Below are 20825 nucleotides of genomic sequence, written 5' to 3'. Positions count from 1 at the left end.
TGCCAGTATTGCAGAGGGGAGTTCTGCATGGGTTCTTGCTGCCCAATTACAAAGTGAGTTGGATAAACCACGGCTGGGCCCCATCTCCCCAAGGACATGTCTGCGTTACATGACCTGTGCTAAAATACCTTGTTAGTAATCGTGACTTAAAGGGCAATATCTTTTACTTTCTTTGTACCTGGTATTGGATATTTTCCTACTTGTAAGACAAACATTCTCATAATATTATGTTAGAGAATCGTTCGCCTTGTAGAACGCCCCTACAGGTCACAATGCTGGTATTTGATTAGCGCCTTGTTCTATAGCAAGCTGGCAATACGAACACCACAAAACATTTCAAGTTGTCAATCTTATTCACCCAAACATGTTTAGAATTGAAATCCCCGTCTCAGGCCTGAAAACCACAAGTATTTACTGATTATTAAACTCTATATTTCCCAGGGAATCTACACATGGGATGCCAGGGGTTGTGTTTACCAACGACTCGGCTGTTAAAATCCGGGCAGGGTTCCAGTAGGTTCATTTCACATTGTGTTTTACATTCATTGCTACTGCAATGCTGATGATTTCTGCATTGATTAAAAGTAATTTCATTTTCTGCTTCATTAAATTCTCCTAAATTAAAGGGAATGTGTCATCTGAAAATGACCTGTTGTTTAAAGGGTCCCAGAGATGCAATGCGCGGCTGCGGATGACAAATACTGCGCAAATGACCCATACCTACATCAGCGCTAGCCAGGAGCATGGACAATTCAAATGCGTGGGCAGCGCCAAACGATGACTAAAAGAGAGGATCACACCCCTATGACTGAATGAGAAGGTAGGATATAACTTTATAAAGTAGCTTTTACTCATTATATTAAAGCCGATTTTAATGAAAAAAGTGTGTTAGTGATGCACATTGTATCACTAACAACACAATAGGGGTAGTTTAGATAGTAGATAGGAAATGACAGGTTCTCTTTAAATCAGGTTTTTGTCTTTGTCTAGAGGTCAGACCCCAATCTTAAAAATGACCTGCAACCAAGCCCCTTTAATTGCTGTTTACCTTCACAATGGGTGGGGCAACACTAAGTATGGAAAAACAGTCCCAACACTTATTTCGGCTAAACTGTCATTATCAGAGGCAAAACCCAACTACGTTATAAAGTGATGGCATCAAAGCTGGTGCTGAAAAATTAGTCATGAGACCTGGCTGAACTCCATGGCATCATCATTTAGTCGCCCATCACGGGGGGAGAGGAGGGGAATACATGTCAGGCTCTTCCTACCAGCGGATCATGGCAGAACAAAGAGTGAGTGTGATGTCCAGTGCTTTATTCACCTCTGCCCATGGAGAACGCATGCATGCATGTCACAGATAAGCAAGTATCTGTATGGGGGAAAGTCAGGAGAAATAGCTACTTTAGTATGTGAGCGTCATAGGGGTCATCTGCTTGGGATCCCCCCACCTACCTCTAAATAAGTCGTGGTCTGAATCGAAGGTATGTATAGTAATTTAAACAATTAAAATTTTGCCGGTTCGTCCGTCCACCTCCCTACTCTCCTATGTTCTGCCCTTTCTGGGTGAGAAATATTTTTTTCTCTATCCTGTTGGGTGGAGTTAATTATCCCTTTCAATAGGAGAACAATGAGCAAGAACTCGGCTGCCACATAACCTTACATTAATCCCGGTTAATATTTGTACAGCTCATGTGACCCGTCATTTACTTAAGAAATTAGCACAAGTTTGGAGGAAGTTTTCGGTTTTAAACTTGTAAGACGATTTTAAGGAAATCTGGGCAGAACAGTATGCAGCCATGAAATGGAGGAGATCAGTATTTTGCAGACAGTTTTGGGGATCTTGTATGTTTTTTGAAGATTGACCGAAGATTGATTGCCGATATGAAGGGATTGCTGAAGATCATCATCCTCATGACTCTATTGTGTTTGGACAGCCTACTGACCTCCAGATGTCCAGATATCTGCAGCTGTTCTCCAGGAGTTGTAGACTGCTATGGAAGAGGTCTCTATTTCACTCCAGAGGATCTGAATGAGGACACTCATACCATTCTCCTCGCCTATAACAAGCTCACTGCCCTTAAGATGTTATCATTTCATAATTGTCCACACCTTAATCGCCTAGAGCTACAGAATAACCTAATATTCTCCATTGATTCTCAAGCCTTCATGAACCTTCAAAACCTTAGCTACTTGGATCTCAGCAGCAACCAGTTAGCCATCCTAAAACCAGAGGTTTTCAAGCCATTATCCAGTCTAAAAACCTTAAACTTGGGGAACAACAGGATCTCCTGGCTGTCTGGGAATGTTGTGGAGACCCTCGGAAATCTTACTGCTCTTTATATACACAACAACGCCCTGACTGGCATGAGGGTGGACATTTTATATAATCTACCAGCCTTAACACAGCTAAGATTGGATGGAAACCCCTGGGTATGCACCTGTCAGATTCAGTATCTTTTGTCTTGGATGATAGAAAACGCAGAGAAAATTTATGGTAAGAGTCTACTTAAGATAATTTGTCCTACAGGAAAGGGTATATTAAGGCAAAGTTATAGAGACCGCCTTTTTTAGGATAATGCAACATGTAAATGACGCGCCCCCTGGGCCAGTGCTGTTAGGGATACCCGGAGCCGGATCAGATGGGGGTTGTAGTCTCCGAGTGGCTGTGACCCGGTCCGTGCCCAGGGTGTCAAACTCAGTGTGTGGCAGTCCTACAGATGTTATTAGAGTTCTTTGTGTCGACTACGCCACCCGTTGATTTGCGGTCAAAAGGCCGCCGCTGCAGCAGGGTCCACTGAGGCTGGTGATGTGTGTGCAGCTTAGGTAGTATAACCCCCAACGGGAGGGGTATAGCCTCAGGGGGTCAGCCGTGGAGGATGGTGGTTGTGAAGGTGCAGCAAGGAGACTCAGAGACATAAAATGCAGTTCCAGGGTTTTACTTACTGGTGTTGCTCGGGTCACTGTGTACAGCAGTGACCACCCAAGCCGTGCTGCGTCCACCAGGTCCTGGACTCGGTCAACTCCCAGGCAACTCCGGAGTGTTGTCCTGAGCTCCTTTCTGTCTCTCCCTTCTTCTGGCCGTTCCCACCAGGGATCCACCTAAGTCCGGCTCCCTCGGGCCTCTTGTTGGTCAAGCCTCCTCTGGGCTCCCTGACCCTATTCTTGGTCTGCCTTCCGGGTGGATTTAGTGGGTGATCGTGGCAGATCCTGCCCACGACCTCCGGTTCCTGACTAAGGTGTGCTGTAGCCTCTGCCAGCTTGGGATCCGGTACCCTTTTGCCGACCCTTCACCCTATTAGCTCTCTTATGGGCTCTTGGGGTCCCCTCTGCGCCTCTGGGTCTCTCTCTCTTCTCCTCTGCTCTGCTTCTCAGGCTCTCAGACAGACTGTCTGACTGACTGACTGTGGCTGACTGACTGACGTCTCACAGACTGACCCTGATCTAAGATGGTGCCCACCTTATATACCCCCTCTATGTGTGAGCCCAGGTGACCAGCACCCAATGAGCTCCTAGCTTTACCCAGGCTGCTCCCCCTATCTGCCCCTACACTACTGGGATGTTCCACCCCCCTCCCACTCCAGCCAAGGACAGACACTGTCGTACCTGCACATTTCTCTAGTGGGAGTACCATCGGTCTGTTCCCCGGAAATGGGATGTGTGTAGTGCATGCAGCCTACTAGCTCAGTTCCACACTCCATCCTTACCCGGGAGTGGAATATCACACCTCTGGGTTGAGGTGCAATACCCCTGTAGCAGCCGAATCCTCAGGGTGCTACATAAAAGCTGGTGATAGAAAGCGCTAAGGCATATAAAATTCAGCAATTGCTACCTTGTAAAAACACAACGCGCTTCGACGTCTCGTATGCCGTCGAAACGTGTTGTGTTTTTACAAGGACTTCAATAAAGGTAGCAATTGCTGAATTTTATCTGCCTTAGCGCTTTCTATCACCAGCTTTTACCTGTTGCATTCTCCACATTTCACCCCTTTTGGGGTTACTGGAGAGCTGCTTTGGCTTACTTTTTAATTTTAGCTCATGGACTGTTTGCCCCTCATTTTGACATCCTAGCGCTTCCTACTACCAGCTTCAACGTCGTCTTTTTTTTTTCTTTTCATGTCTTTTTTAGGATGGCTTCTTGTTCAATAATTGAGTGGAAGACTTTACATTATTTGTGAGACTGGATCCAGCTCACAAAGATGTAATATACCATTCTCTAGATAAGACTACTGTATTCTAAGTACTTGACAAACCCCAAGTAGGGCACCTACTAAATGTTGTGATTGAGGTGAGCTTATGTTCACAGCCCTAAAAGATGATCATTTGGCTAAAACCATCAAGCAGCACCTCATTTTAAATGTGTATTCTGGTAATAAAAATGTATGACCTTCCACAGGATAGGTGAAGATTGGTGGGATCCGACCTACAATAAACACTACAATGGGGCGCTGTAAATTCCTTGTTGTCAAATGTAGGCGATCTCTAGTAGTAGAGTCACCAAGACAGATTACAGAAGTTAAGGGCATTTTTTTCTCTCTGCAGGAAGTGGGTTTTTGTCTCTACAGGAAGTGGAGGTGGGTTTTTGTCTGCTTACAGGAAATGTGGGCAGGCCTTTTTACTCTACATGAAGTGGCTGAGCTTCTTTGTTGGTACAAGAAGAGGGGGCTGGTCTTTGTACAGGAAATGTGGGGTGGGTCTTTGTCTCTACAAGAAGTAGTAGAGGGTTTCCTGGGGGACTTTGAGAGCTATTTACATACATGTATAACAGAAAGGCGACTTTTAGATTAGGGCAGGTAAGCAATTGGACTTTGCTAGGAGCAACTTAGACTGGGAATTGAAGGAAAGGAAGTTCTTGCACTCATAGTGCTGGGAGAATGTGAATGAAGAAGAACCACCCATGAGAAGGCAAGTTACCAGGCCTGTGGAGTCAGTAAGCCAAACCTCCGACTCCTCGATTTCCTTAACTCCTGACTCCACAGCCCGGCCTCACTACTGAGCGTGTACATAAAGTGCAGCACAGATTCATCTCAACTAAACGCCGAGATCCCTAGATCAGGAACAGAACAGACATTTATAGGACATTTCATAACTTTCCCAAATTCTTATGAAAACATTTACAGCTCATACTGCATTGAACTACTGTACCCAATTTATTAAATATTTTAGAAGTTGGAGTCGGTCCATTTTTTTTACCGATTCCAACTCCACCAAAATGGACACCAACTCCACGACTCCAACTCCACAGCCCTACAAGTTACAATACTGAAAAATCAGGACAGTTCCCAGATCTATTGGACTAAGATGTGAACCAGAAGTAGCTTTAAATTGTTGTGGGGATTAAGGGTGGAAGGACCATAGTTTTATCAGGTACGCCTCTACAAAATAGTTTTTTGTTTTTGTTTTTTTAATTTTAGTTTTTTTGTTTGTCTTTCAGAGAAAGAACGAACTTTATGTGGGGTCCCAAAATATCTGAACCAGTATCCAATCCTGGAAATTGAGAGGGATTCTTTTGACCACTGCCAGCACTTCTTCACACTGTATGAATACCTATATTTCCTGTTAATTGGCATGGCGCTTTTCCTGAGCAGCATCGTCCTTTGCCTGGCAACTGGGTCACTCATTGTTTCCTATGAACGGTTGTTACTAAAGACCAAGAGAAAACCACATGTGTATAGGAGGAAGGCAGTCAGGAAGCGGGAGAGCGTAACCAACGGCCAGCACATACCAGTATGTCGTATATAGAGAAAGTGGTGACCTAACCTGCCCAAGTCTTTTCTTGTTAAATTTTTTTTTCCGGAACCCTTCAGTTACAAAATAAGGCAATATATTACGGTATTTTCAACATCATAATCTCCTCTTCTATGACCCCCTCTGTCACATATTGCAATCCAAAAATATATTATATGTATTACACAGTAGACATCCATTTTGTCTCCACTACAATTTGGAAAAGGGCTTTGACTGCTCAATGGAGGGTTGGACTGGCCCGGCAGCGTACTAGAAAATACAGTCATCCACTCTCCGGACCAAACAGGTCCATCAGAAGAACCTCATTTATAGATGACTTTGGGACACAATTTCCTACTTTCCCAGAATGTCTGGCAGGTGCCAATAAAAAGAAAAGACCTTTTATACCTATAGAAGAGTTGCCAGGTATTTTGAGTAAAGCCGAAATCGACCAGTAGGGGGTGCTGCAGAAACCATGACGCAGGGCCAGGATGATGCTGCATCACCAGGCACAACCCTGGTCCATAAAGCATGTGTAGCGCCCCGAGGGTTTGGCCGCTACAGGGGTATTGCACCTCTGCCTGAGGTGTGATATTCCACTCCCGGGTAAGGATGGAGTATGGACCAGGGCTCAGGTAGCTGCATACAGCACACACACCCCATTTCCGAGGGACAGTTCAACGGTGCTCCCATTAGACAGTAATGCAGGCACGACAGACCATGTCCCTGGCTGGAGTGGGGAGGGGGGAGGAAAACCCAGTGATGTAGGAGCAGGAGGGGACGGTTCCTGAGCGTAGACAGGAGCCCATTGGTTGCTGGTCACCTGAGCTCATGTTCTAGAGGGAGGTATAAAAGGTGGGCACCATCTTAGATCAGGGTCAGTTCGGTCAGAGGGAGTTCAGTCAGAGAAGACAGGGAGCAGAGGCTCTGTAGGAGCTCGGAGCAGAGGCTCTGTAGGAGCTCTGCTCAGAGGCAGGCCTAGAGAAAAGGCCGGGGCCTGAGAAGAGAAGGAACAGGAAAGAAGGAGAAGAGAGAGAGAGAAACAGAAGGGCTCAGAAACAAGAAGGTGGAAGGGACCCTAAGAACCCATGAGAATACAGGGTGAAGGGTCAGGCAGATTAAGGGTACCGGATCCCAAGTTGATGGAGGAGAAACTACCCTCAGCCAAAGACTTGACGTCGTGATCATTTATTGGTGCGACACCTCATCAAACCTGCTAGAAAGGCACCATAAAGGACAGCGGGGAACGGGGCCCACGTTTACCCGCGCAGATCCGCGGCAGCTGGACAAAAGTTGGTCACTGGTGAGGCAGGCCAGAGAAAGGATAAAAGGGGGTTCTGTGCCATGCTAATGAATTGCCTGGGGGTAGACTGAGCCCCTCACCTGGTGGACGCAGCACGGCTTGGGCGGTCATTGCCTGTGCAGAAGTGACCCGGAGCATATGAACTGTGAGTAAAAGGCATTGGACTGCAGTACATTGTTTGTGTGTTCCTTGCTCCTCCAGCACTAATGGTACCGGGACTCTCCTCACCATCACCCCCACCATCCACTGCACTGCCCTGGGGTTACACTCCTCCCGTGGGGAGTTATACAGTCTCAGCTGCACACACTATCAGCCCCAGCAGTCTGCACTGCAGCGGTGGTTAACCCTGACCTCAATCCATGGGTGGTGTAGTCGGACATCACTTAAAACTTATAAAGGGACTACCACTGGTCTGAACACCCTGAGCCACGGACCGGGTTGCCACTACTACCCCCATCGTCTCCCTATTGCCTGGCTCCGAGTGCCCCGCGGCCCAGGGGGCGAGTCACATGCATTGTGCAGGCACACTTAGGTTGGCCTGATCTGATGCTGAATTGTTGTGTGGGGTCTATATAGTTTTCTCGGGAGGTTTATATGAATGGTGTGGGCTGGAGTCTGTACAAATGGAGCGGGGCTGTATTTATGGGTGGACAAACACATATTCTGCCTTGATGGACTCTGTTAGGACCATGGGACCACAATCCAAAACTGCTTCTATGCGTGTGTAATTGTGACCAAGCAAACTATACCCCAACCTTCAGCCAAAACCAATCCAAACTAACTCAGCCGAAAACAGAGGGGGACTGGCAAGAGGAAAATGGCGATGGAAGAAGACTTCTGTATCTTTCAGGCTGAATCCTCCCATATTCCAGGATGTAAAAAAAAAAAAAATCAGAGGAATTAAATACATGAAAACTTATATTTTTCAAGAACTTTTATTTATAAATCTCCTTTAAATAATTTTCACATTGAGTATACAGAAACGGTTACCAAGAGAACCTAATGACTGAGCACTCAAGAATATAGTCCGAAATACAAATCTGTAAAAACAAATTATAGCAATATATATTTATATAGGAAATATATATATATATAAACGTACATCTGACATCACCCCTCATACTCTCATACTAGAGACTCAAACCTGGAATGATGGCTTAGCACCTGTGATCGCCAGTAGTTGTGGAACTACAAGTCACATCATGGCAGGGACATGTAGTTCTACCACAACTGGTCAGAGGTAGAGTAAGCCTGATTACTGTAAATCTTATTACTTCAGGGAATATAACCCGTCATTTACAGACTTACATGCACTAAATGTTCTGTGGAGTGTAATTACACATAGACAGCGATACGATGCATGCACAAGGGAACATTGTATGTAGTCCAAAGCGTCATCATATGTCATTTCCCAGTCAATTTTTATATTATTTTTTATCATGTAGCACAAAGACCAATCTAGACTATAGTTAATTATAGTGAGGAAATTAGGTATATGATGGTCATACATACAATATAGTGGAGGTAAATATGCAGAAAATCAGCAAATCATAAGGAACACATCTTTAATAATCAAATATTACAGTATTACCAATACATACAATAGAAAGGAAAAAAAAAAAAAAGGAAAGAAAAATAATAATGAAATCTGATGATAGCAATATTTAAATTATCAAGAGTTAAAGGGGATGTTTAGAAAACCCATTCTAAAGAGGCAAAAAAATATAAGAGGGACTGCAAAGAGCATCTCTCACCTGGAGGACCTGGCATGTCCATAAATGAGAGGGGCTATGCTATTAATTTCCTTAACATGCAATCATTTATTTCACCTGTAGGGAAATGGTACACTTTCTGCCAGTTTTCTTGCGGATCAAAGGTGATTGCTAAAGGTTTCAGCAGCAGGACAAATCAAAGATTGTCTCAAAGTAGAAATCCCCTTGGTCATGGTGCAGAAAAGCTCCTGGCCCGTCATTGTGGCTGACAGCAGTTCTTTTATTCTGTAATACCTAGAGAGGCTGGGCATTTGTATAGGTCCAGAGGTCTAAATTTCCTACCGATTAAAGGCCTTTTTTTAAATTGTTTCTGATCGTTGGCCCGTGTAAACATGTCATTGATCAGACGGTAAACTAGCACAATTCTGTTTCGTAGATCAATTGTATCTTTTAAAATATCATCTTTGTAAGCAGCACATCGCCCCATGTAAACAGGATGTGTGCTGCTCACAATACGCACGCTCTGTGGGGACTGAATGGTCGTATTCGCAATAAAGAGTTTGCATTGGTCATGCAAAAAAGAGCTTTTGAACGAGCGCCAGCTGACTTTTCATACTTTCATTTTGCAGTAAAACTAACCTTTAGGGTAGCTTGCCATGTAACATAAATGCAGCAGATTTTCCATCTGGATTATCGAGACCGAAATCTTGCTGGTATTTATAGATTTATTTTTTTTCTCCAAAAAATGTATCCGTAGCATTTCAATGTATCCTGCGGATGTTATTTGCATTATAAAGGGTGAAACATGCTTCTTTACTGCACCATATATCAAGATAATGCCCCATGGGAACCTATCCTTAGGCGGGTCGCTCTTCTCTGACATTCTCATTTTGAGTACTGACCTCAATCTCCGGACTGGCAGCGGGTCTCCTGACCCGAACTCAACCCATGAGACTTTTGAGTTCAGGGCAAGAGACCACAGATAGTCCGGACATGGCGGTCAGTATTCGGATCGTGAATTTCAAATGTGTGAAATCGGCCTTTACGTGGGGAGTATGGGATTTTTATCACAATAAATATATGGGGAGAATTTTAATGTATTAATAAAATATATGTGAATGCACGAATGGTACACACAAAGTGGCAGCAACTAGTTTACTAGCCACAGTCATCTAAAAAAAACACTCAATCAGGATGAAATTGGCAAGTAAATTGCTACTGCTTTAGATGACGAAAAGACGTCATAAGAAACCATCGAGTAGGTGAATACATGACCAGCAAGATTGGCTATAAGAAAACCTTCAAATAAACACAGAAAATAATCATTTGGCGATGACTTCATACATTGTATAGATATAATAATGTCAAATAACCGTCATGTTACAGAAAATCACTTCTAAAAACCAAAATGCCTTCAAAATCAGATTGTTGAGGTAAGGAAAAGTTCTGAATTAAATTATCAAACATTTTATTAGCATTGGACTATTAGGTGGCGGACTATAAGAATCTTTCATTTTGCCAAATAGTTAGACTTTCTGTATCCAGAGGGAAAATATAATTTGTAAAGTTGGGCTGTTCCAACACTTGTCATACTATAGAGCTACAACTCCATGAGTCCTATGCATTCCCAGGTGTCAGAGGCGGCCATAAATATTAGTTGTGAATTTGGTAATTTTAATATTGAATTGATAGGCGGGACTCAAAGACTTAAAATGGCCTCAATAACCTAGGGGAAGGAACCTGAAAATACATGTCCTTGTGTATCAACTGGCCAAAAAGTTGCTCAAAGCAAGCTATCAATCTGTCATTTTCCGAAGGCAATAAAAAAAATAACTAAAAGTGCATTCTGATTGGTTCACATCTCTCTTTTTGATACATATGGTCCATCGATTTGTTATATGTAAATTTGGGTAGCAACATTTTATAAATTCTACACAACCAATAATTATGGTCTATAGTGGATTTATATCGGCGTCTGAGGATCCAACACAGATTCTGTCCCATTTGGCGGTAAGAATTGCGCAGCATGCAGCACTATTTCTTCCACCAAGATGGCGGACACCACAACGAAACCAAACAGACTCCATTATAAGTTGGTAGAGCCCACAAAATGCTGTCGGTGCCTGTCATCCTGTCATGATGGAGCAGAAATGACAAGGCACAGCCTGACCGGACAACTGAGAAATTGTTGGGATATGGTAATATTCTATTAGTTGACAAGTAAATTATATACCGTATATTCCGGCGTATAAGACGACCTGGTGTATAAGACGACCCCCCTACTTTCCTGTTAAAATATAGAGTTTAGGATATATTCACCGTATAAGACTACCCCTTTTCCAACGCATACCAAACACCGGTAAAAATTAAAAAAAAACAGATTTGAATTTAACATGGTCCTTTTTTAATTTAAATTCTTATGACATGCAGGTATATAGCAGGAAAACTGTCACTCATAAACATATTAAAATAGGGGGGACCCCACGTCATTTTTTGGGGGGGTCCCCCATTCTAATAGCTAGTAAAGGCTAGGTATTCAGCTGGGGGCTGATATTAGTAGCCTGGGAAGCTCCGTGGGTATTACCCCCTTCCCAGACTTCAAACATCTGCCCCAGCCGTCTGCTTAACCTCCGCTAGAGACTATAATGATGGTGGATCCCACGCCAATTTTCTTTTTAAAAAATCCTTTATTTTAACACTAAATGACAATTGAGGGGTTAATAAAGATGCAGTCCCTAAATTATTATTAATTTTGTAATTAATTTTTCCCAAAAATGTTGACGTGGGCTTCGCCATATTTTTGTGTCCAGCCAGGTACAGCAGGCAGGAACGGGCTGCCCCCAACCACCAGCTGCCTATTTGTACCTGGCCGGACACAACAATATAGGGAAGCCCTTTTTTTTTTAATTATTTCATGAAATAATTAAAAAAAAAAGACGTGGGGCTTCGCCCTATTTTTGTGTCCAGCCAGGTACAACTAGGCAGCTGGGGGCTGGAATCTGCAGCGCAGGGAGGCCCAAGCTTTCTGGGCCCCCCCCGCTGCAAATTGCAGTCCGCAGCCGCCCCGGAAAATGGCGCGTTCATAGAAGCGCCATCTTCTGGCGCTGTACCCAACTCATCCAGGGCCCTGGTGCGGTGGCTCACTGGGTAATAAAGGGGTTAGGGCCAGCTTGGCATTATCAGCTGGCCCTAAGCCCGAAATTCATGGGGTCACGCCAATATTAGACATGACCACCATGAATTTCTAGTAAAGTAATTAAAAAAAATACAACACCCAGAATAAAGTCCTTTAATTGAAATAAAGACACAATTTTTTAATGTTCTAAATTAAACCATACTTACCATCACGCCCATTCCAGCTGAAGCCAACGATCTCCTGCAATAAAAGTAAAATAATAAAGCAACCTCATCCTTACCTTTCCATGGTTCCCAGGACCGGTCCAGCTCTGCTACATTCACATGACATGCTGCACCGCAGCAGAACGCTGCCGTTCAGCTTGCCATGCGGCAGACACTGAGAAGCGCAGGCATGCTTGTGCTCCTCAGTGTCTGACTGTGACGGCATCCAGATGAGCCGAGATCATGTCCAATGAACTCGGCTCACCTCATGCACGTCACTGACAGCGTGGGAAAATTCTCCTGCTCCCCGCATGCGCAGTAGAAGTTTCCCACGCTGTCAGTGACGGACGTCCAGGAGGTGAGCTGAGTTCATTGTCGGCTCATCTGGATGCCGTCACAGCCAGACACTGAGGAGCGCAAGCATGCCTGCGCTTCTCAGTGTCTGCGGGATGACAGGCTGGATGGCGGCGTTCTGCTGCGGTCCAGCCTGTCATCTCGATGTAGCAGAGCTGAAGCTGTCGTGGGAACCATGGAGAGGTAAGGATGAGGTTGGTTTATTATTTTTCTTTTATTGCAGGAGATCGTTGGCTTCAGCTGGAATGGGCGTGATGGTAAGTATGGTTTAATTTAGAACAATAAAGGATTGTGTCTTTATTTCAATTAAAGGACTTTATTCTGGGTGTTTGTGTTTTTTTTAACTTTGACTATGGGGTTAGTAATGGGGGTGTCTTATAGACGCCTCTCCATTACTAACCTGGGCTTGATGTCAGCTGGCATTATAAGCTGACATCAACCCCAACCCTATTACCCCCTGCCACCGCACCAGGGCAGCGTGGAAGAGCGAGGCTAAGTGCCAGAATTGGCGCATCCTATGGATGCGCCATTTCTGGGGCGGCTGACGGCTGGTGTTTCTAGCCTGGGAGGGGGCCAATATTCATGGCTCCCTTCCTGGGCTATTAATATCAGCCCCCAGCTGTCTGCCTAGCCTTTGCTAGCTATTAAATTAGGGGGGACCCCACGTCATTTTTTTTTGGGGGGTCCCCCATTTTAATAGCTAGTAAAGGCTAGGTATTCAGCTGGGGGCTGATATTAGTAGCCTGGGAAGCTCCGTGGGTATTACCCCCTTCCCAGGCTTCAAACATCTGCCCCAGCCGTCTGCTTAACCTCCGCTAGAGCCTAAAATTAAGGGGAACCCCACGCCAATTTTTTTTTAAATAAATCCTTTATTTTAACACTAAATGACAAGTACAGTAACCAGCACTGTCACTGTACTTCATATATATGTGACTGACATGTTTCTATCTATCTAATCTATGTGTGAAGCTCTATTCTGTCTGTTATAAATTGTCGGGTACCGCTGCTGAATTGCCGGCCGGCTTTTTTAAAGAGACGGTGCATGAAAACACTAATATTTGTTTTAATAAATCCTTTACACTAAATGACAAGTACAGTAAGCAATACTGTCACTGTACTTCATATATATGTGACTGACATGTTTCTATCTATCTAATCTATGTGTGAAGCTCTATTCTTTCTATTCTAAATTGTCGGGTGCCGGCTTATGCCGCTGCTGAATTGCCGGCTTTTCATACATTGTCACAGAAGCGATGCGAACTTCCCAGCTCCGGACACAGCGCAGCGCTTCTGTGACAAGTGAAAGCTGTCGGCACAGAAGCCCTGCGCTGTGTCCGGAGCTGGGAATACGCAGCGATGTGTCCGTTTCAGCACAGAAGCGCTGACTGTCTGGACCTACCGCCGCCGTATTTTAACTCCCTCCACCTTATATTAACTCCGACATGGCAGGGATACGACCACGGCAGCTTATTAACACCCCCAGAGTATCCCCGCATGTCAATTTCATATTCCCTGGTGGGCCCGAAGGATCCCAATCTGGAACTGGATATATTTCTGTATTTTTGTGGACAAAAATGTGAATATGGTGCTTGCTACTACAAATGCAATTAGTATGGTCTACCAGGGAAGTAGATGGATCTCAAATGGGTCCAGGTTCTGATATGAAAACAATTCCATCAAAACCTGATAGTGGAGCAGATCATTAAAAAAATAATAATCTATTAGTCCTTAATTTATTATATGGCATAGACCTGTTTTCTATAACTTGTAACTCTCCAGCCGCTGGGAAACTACAACTCCTAGCATGTCCTTATGGCTGTTGGGAGTTGCAGGGCTGTTTAAATCCCACCTCCAGTTCCACCAAGGAACTCCCTCGACCCTGCCAGAAACACACACTTTTGGGAAAGAATTGCATAAGCCCTACCCCCGTTCAATGTGGGGCGAGCCGAATTTGACTGGTCTGAATCGGGATGGTCAGTAGTTTTGGTAGCAGCTGGAGAGCCGCAGGGTGAAGACCCCAGGCCTATGCAAAGATGACATCACAGCTGCACTTATCTCACATATCTCCTTTTGATATTAGAGGGAGTCGGACAATTATATATAACTACAGTCATAAAAATAAATATAATAGTAATAACTGTAAATGGCGGTGTAATATTGTCAACGAATGTCAATTTTCTCTCACATTTACAGGTTACAGATAATCCATGAAATGACCATTTTTATAACCAGGAATATCACTTTATGGAGACATAGCTAAATTAAAAGGTAAGGTGCTTGAAAATATAATTTTTCCTAAAAAATGGCCGCCCACAGAGATTACATGTGATAACCCCAAGCAATGACGAATTAGGATGCCTGTGAAAAATATTTACTTCCGTCTTACATATATACATAGCGAAAATTGGAAAAAAAAATGTAGTGATGGCCCAGTATTACATTCACATGGATGTGAAATCAATCCGATCCCAGCTGTCATTTTTAACCCAAGTTCCGGAAATGAGAGTTCTGATCTGATTGGCCATCTTTTTACAAATGGTTGTTAAATCTAGATAAACTTACAAAAGAATAAGTGCTTAAAGGAATTGTCAAAGATTAAAAAAAAAAAAAAAATTTGCATCTTTTCCAGAAACTGAACAACTATGTCCATGGTTGGTGTCTGGTCTTACACCTCAGGCCTACGGTAATGACATAGAAAGAAATAAGCTGCAATATGGCACCCAAACCATGGACAAGAGCTGCATCACTCCCAGCAAAAACAAAAAAAATACTTTTTTTTTTTTTTTTTTTCTGACCTGTTAACTTCCCGAGTTGGGACAAGCCCTTCATCACCTATCCACAGCTGAGCTGATCCCACTGATTCCAAAAATAAAGCACCAAAATGCTCCTCTCTATTCACCACGTATGGGACTACCCCAGATCCCCTCCAGATAGGTGATAAGTTGCTGGTTTGGGACAAGCCCTTTAAGGAAGTACTCCTCCCATCTAAATGTTTATCCTATTACTCTATTGCATTCATCATAATATAAAGCACTATGTACTTACAATTGCTCATTTTGTCTTTCTACTGGGCTAGTTCTTCTCTTTTCTCTGCTCTATGTAGAAACAGGAAGTCTCTTGTCCCTGTACAAATCATTCCCCCAACTTCTGACCCAGCTGCTCCCCCTACCATTAACTTTTGCAGTAACTGATGAGTCATACTGTGAAAATTGACCTTTTGTTTCTACATGTAGCTTAGAAGGACTCAGCTAGTCATATGATGTCATAGACCTAATGGAAAAGAGAAGAATTAGCTGGGTAGAAAGGCAAAATGAGCAATTGTAAGTACACAGCGCTATATAATATGATGACTGCAATATATTAAGAGGATAAAAATTTTGATGGGAGGAGGAGGGCTTCTTTAATTGGAAAAGTAAAACCTAAGAGACTGTTGAGACCAGAGTCAAAGATTTTCACATTTCGTATAATACATGTGCGGAAATATACATCCCATGCGTATTAAGACATTTTTTGCTGATGGAAAAAAGGAGGTGATGATGATTTGCATTACGATAATAACACAGATACAGCAGCAAAAAAATATAGAAAAATAACATAAAAATAAATAAATAAAAATATTCAAATATTGTTCAGTTCGTCCATTTAAATGCTTGATTTACAGATAAAAAAAATAGGAAAAAAGGTGGAGAAAAGGGCAAATTTAGTAGGTGAAAAAAAAACATCAGTTCATTTCTCTCCAGTAAATGTTTGTAGCGTAAAATCCAACCATCGAGCCAGGTGTAGTGAGCAGAGGGGGTAGGGGGGTATATGTGGAAAACATGCAGTCCCAGAATCCTGTTGTGACCTCTTTCTTACCAGTTATGCAAATGTGAATTGCGTTGCTCTTAGGTCCATTATATACCATCCACAAGCCAGAACAGTCACTGTCTCTCTTCTTTGTACTACACCACAGTGCTAACAGAGGGATCGGACAGATTTAGCTGACCCGTGATGTCAGTTGGATGGTACTGCTGTAAAATACAAATATACAGAGAGGAAAGGTGAGGATCAACTGGGGCCAAGCCTGGACTCTGCCGATGCAGCTTCTGTTTCATTCTGCAGAGTTTTATGTCTGTAAAAATGACAATACGGTGGGCCAGTTATATACTCTGATGGTTTACTGACTGCTTAGAACATTTGTTACACTAATAACAATATACAGGACACACATTGGAGGTCACTGTCATCTATTTGATATGTATTACAACTGGAAGATGTAAGTGTGGTAATGTATGGGAAGTGCAAAAAGTTGTCCTATAAAAAAGAGAGAGTGTATAAAATCCCTGTTGCTATGTAATATGTATATGGTGACAAAATGACTATTGAAATCCTGCCCCTTAAGTGCATATAACTACTATATTACTGCCTCTATGTACAAGAATATAACTACTATAATACTGCTCCCATGTACAAGAATATAACTACTATAATACTGCCCCCTATATACCAGAATATAGCTACTATAATACTGCTCCTATGTACAAGAATATAACTACTATAATACAGTCTCCTATGTACAAGAATATAACTACTATAATACTGTCCCCTATGTACAAGAATATAACTACTATCATACTGCCCCTATGTACAAGAATATAACTACTATAATACCGCCCCTATGTACAAGAATATAACTACTATAATACTGCTCCTATATACAAGAATATAACTACTATAATACTGTCCCTATGTACAAGAATATAACTACTATAATACTGCCCCTATGTACAAGAATATAACTACTATAATACTGCCTCCTATGTACAAGAATATAACTACTATAATACTGCTCCCTATGTATAAGAATATAACTACTATAATACTGCCCCTATGTACAAGAATATAACTACTATAATACTGCCCCTATGTACAAGAATATAACTACTATAATACTGCCCCTATGTACAAGAATATAACTACTATAATACTGCCCCCTATGTACAAGAATATAACTACTATAATACTGCTCCTATGTACAAGAATATAAGTACTATAATACTGCCCCCTATGTACAAGAATATAACTACTATAATACTGCTCCTATGTACAAGGATATAACTGCTATAATACTGCCCCCTATGTACAAGAATATAAGTACTATAATACTGCCCCTATGTACAAGAATATAACTACTATAATACTGCTCCTATGTACAAGAATATAACTACTATAATACTCCTATGTGCAAGATACAAAGGTTCATTATGTGGACACACTGTAACGGATGACCCTTTTTCCTACAGACCTTTTGAGGGGTTTTCCAGGTTCAAGAGTAGTTTCTGCAGTCATTCTGTGTGAGTGCAGATGTGCACACTGTCAGGATTCCCCTCTACTTCCAGCCTGAGTGGGAGATCACGTGCTGTCTAGATTCTCATCTGCTTCTCTCAAAAGAACATGTGACCGCCCTCCGGTGCTGGAAATAGAGGGCTACTCTGACAGAGTGGACATTGCACACTGGCAGGATTCGTCAGTCTGCATTCATATATAGTGAGTGCGGACATTTCTGTTGAGCCTGGAAAACCCCTTTAAAGTGTGCTTGAATACTTATCTAGAGGTGATGGATGTAAGTAATTTTTGTTCTTTTTCTAATATCATTAGCTAAGGCTTTTGGGGTACATTTACCTAACAATATATAGTATGATTCAACATACTGTATCTTAAAGTCCTCTTCCCGACCCTATAGATGGTTTAGTAGGTGTAATCTATCTGAGAGACTCCCTTCTTTGTGAAAGGTCTTCTGTATGGTAATAAGTACAGGGATGGATGAATCAAGTGTAAGACTGAGTCTGGGATTTTCAGCATTTGCCTCCATCTTTCCCATCCCAGCATCCTTCTCTTATTTCTATCTAGAATAGAAGGTTAAAAATACATCTGTCTTCTATTGTGCCGCCCTGGCAGGGGAGAATGTGTTCCGCAAACTCAGTGAAAGGCAAAGAAAAGCCACAATGTGTCAGAAGAAAAAGCACCATTGTGTGGCTGTCTGATCTGTGCACAGTGTGCGCTCTGTATGCTCTGCTGCCGTCAAAGCACACGCTCAATAAGTGCTTGTATTACTGCTGTCTCCGACTGACTCTGTATGGTGACTGCATGGCGATCCTAGCCTCACAGTAATAGTTGTATCATTACATCGAGGATTAACAGCTTTTATTAATGATGTCTCATACGGGATAGCGATTAGCAGATTATAAGAAATCCAGCATATCTAACCCTCTATAATCATGGTAGTAAAGACCACAGGAAGCCATGCATTGGCCATCTATGTAATGCAGAGATGTGCTCCGTCAGTCAGACCTGGGGCTACTCTTTTTATAGGACCCCTCATCTACAAATCCTAATAGGGCAAAAGGCAGAGGTTGCTCTCTTGAAACAACCCCTTTAAAAGGAGAAGCGTGCAAAATCTCTCCCCTGGACGGATAAAATCGGAAGCACCATTGATAGGTAACTACCCTATAAGTCACTATTTGACTGGTAAAAGAACCACAGATTTGTGACTCCGTCAAGGCAGCTGTCTGAACTACCAAAAAATGGTATCAAACTTGCCCCAAACAGGTGCTTAGATTTCAAATCGAGTCCTTTGTCCAAATAACTTTGGGCTCCGTATGAGCTTTGATATAGGCAGGGTTCATCTTTGAAGTCAGGAACAATAGTGTTGTCTACTGCATTGTTTGTGCACTTGTCTATATCTTTTGGTAGTAACACCCCAACCGCCTATGTGATAGGAGAATAATTCAGAAGCAGTATCACAGTAAATATTTTTTTAGAGGAGCCATATATCCGTAAAGGCCTAGTCAAGAGATTGCTGATTTTCTACAATATGCTAAATTCTCTGACGTTAAAGTTGTATTTTATTAATTTACTAAGATTCCTTTTCTATGTAACATTGATCGAAGTTTGGTGGTCATTTTGATGGATTTTGAGAGCACTTATCTATCTAATTGCCATGTGTTTAAGGCTTTTTAAGGAAACCTGCCCCCAAGTGTCTCCTTTCTAATCCACTTCTACTACTCTTTCTGGCTTGAAATTACTTTTCTGGTTAGTCGATATATTGGAAATAGTAGTTTGTAAAACTCCTTTTGATACATGCTAATAAGTTCAGAAGAGTCCGCTGGGTGTGTACAAATCATGCAAGCAGCCGTCTGAATCCTCCAACGCATCTCCTCGTGATTGATATAGGTGATGTCCTTACGTTAGCTTACATGCCCCTCTTTCTAGATTTCCCCTGGACAGATAAGGACTGGCTCATGTGTATCCACCGTTTCTGGGCAATCAATTTTATCACTCGCCCCAATTGTAGCCTCCAAGCCTTTCAAAGAGTTGGCCTCCGTTTTGCACAGCTGCGGCTATAGTGAATTATGAAGTTAATGTCCTAAAAATGACATTGATGCATGCGCAGAAGAAAGTCAATATCTCTGCCCAAAACAGGGCAAAAGAAATTGAGCATGTGCCAGTTCTAGGATCAGGTGGTCCGAACGTGTCCAGAAGATTGTTCTGGACTAATTAGTATACAGTTTCCAAGATTTTTTTTTCTAAACCTTGCTCTGCCTCCTTATCCTGAGTCTTAATTTAATAATGAGCCACTCACCACCGAAAAGATATGTAGAAGACGTTTGGATTTTTTTGAAACATGGGCCACCCTATGTATGTTACTGTAGTCAATGTGTACAATCAGTTTTATGCCACAGAGGATGACAAAATACTTCAGTATGGATGGGATCCCACAGTGTGGCTTGTCATGTCACTAACTCTGCTCCCTCACAATGGCCAATAGCTGCGCTGCTATCGTCATTGGATTGGTAATCCATAATATGTTTCACCCTGTTTGTAGCATATATTGGAAAGTTTGGAAAATACCACCCTAATGGTGCAGTCTAAGTGGGCACCCATTTATCCATTACTTAAGGTGATTGCCTGTGCTGAGTAGTAGGTAACCTGATATGTATAGAATGTATGTTATAAAAGTGTGAGCGGACATAGGGTATACAAGTTTGGTTAAACTGTGACAATTTACAAGGTATACAAACCTAGCACATGGTACATCCACACAATTATTTTTTTCACATTTTTTTTTCACATTTATAAACACAGTAAAAACCGGTAACATACAATTCGACAATTCTGAGTTGTTTTTTTGTGTTGGTATAATCCTATAAAGAAGGTTTTGTAAGGTCTTTAATCAAGCAAATTGTTGCATTTGGAATTAATGGAACATATCTGGAAAGGTATTGAGAGTTAAAAGGGGTTTAATTTCTTGGTGTGGGAAAGAGAAGGGGTCTCATCAGCAAAACGCTGTCATCACAAACAAAAAAAGTACACAAACTTGTAACACGAACATGACTCTCAGTGATGTGAAAC

At 42.4% G+C, this 20825-nt stretch overlaps 2 protein-coding genes across 12 annotated transcripts in view; one reads left to right on the top strand and one right to left on the bottom strand.

The window, feature by feature from the left end:
* The first annotated feature begins 1606 nt into the window (after positions 1-1606).
* On the top strand, positions 1607-7948 carry LRRC26 (leucine rich repeat containing 26). The gene is made up of 2 exons (XM_073640486.1): positions 1607-2497; positions 5434-7948. Exons 1-2 carry the CDS (start codon positions 1885-1887, stop codon positions 5739-5741), a joined length of 921 nt encoding a protein of 306 aa, XP_073496587.1. The 5' UTR covers positions 1607-1884; the 3' UTR covers positions 5742-7948.
* Positions 7949-15176: 7228 nt separating this feature from the next.
* GRIN1 (glutamate ionotropic receptor NMDA type subunit 1) overlaps positions 15177-20825 on the bottom strand; it is a 120024-nt gene continuing 114375 nt past the window's right edge. For 8 of the 11 annotated variants that reach the window (XR_012247439.1, XM_073640483.1, XM_073640484.1 and 5 more), the window contains one exon: positions 15177-16444. Coding sequence is in view for 6 of the 11 variants with exons in the window: in XM_073640473.1 (XP_073496574.1) it covers positions 16376-16444 (69 nt within the window). In the remaining 5 variants the exon portion in view is untranslated. Of the gene's footprint in view, positions 16546-20825 lie in introns of all 11 variants that reach the window. The other 3 variants (XM_073640482.1, XM_073640476.1, XM_073640479.1) reach the window with 3 other exon arrangements.

Source organism: Phyllobates terribilis, unplaced genomic scaffold (genome assembly GCF_046119375.1).
Source record: "Phyllobates terribilis strain yellow unplaced genomic scaffold, ASM4611937v1 Scaffold_7__3_contigs__length_470593459, whole genome shotgun sequence".
NCBI classification, from domain to species: domain Eukaryota; kingdom Metazoa; phylum Chordata; class Amphibia; order Anura; family Dendrobatidae; genus Phyllobates; species Phyllobates terribilis.
This window is presented reverse-complemented; position numbering and strand designations above follow the sequence as displayed.

Excerpts from the sequence above, each read along its gene's own strand:
- LRRC26 (XM_073640486.1), top strand. The coding sequence starts at position 1,885 with ATGAAGGGATTGCTGAAGATCATCATCCTCATGACTCTATTGTGTTTG. Across the intron at positions 2,498-5,433 it reads AAACGCAGAGAAAATTTATG|AGAAAGAACGAACTTTATGT; the intron begins GTAAGAGTCTAC and ends TTTGTCTTTCAG.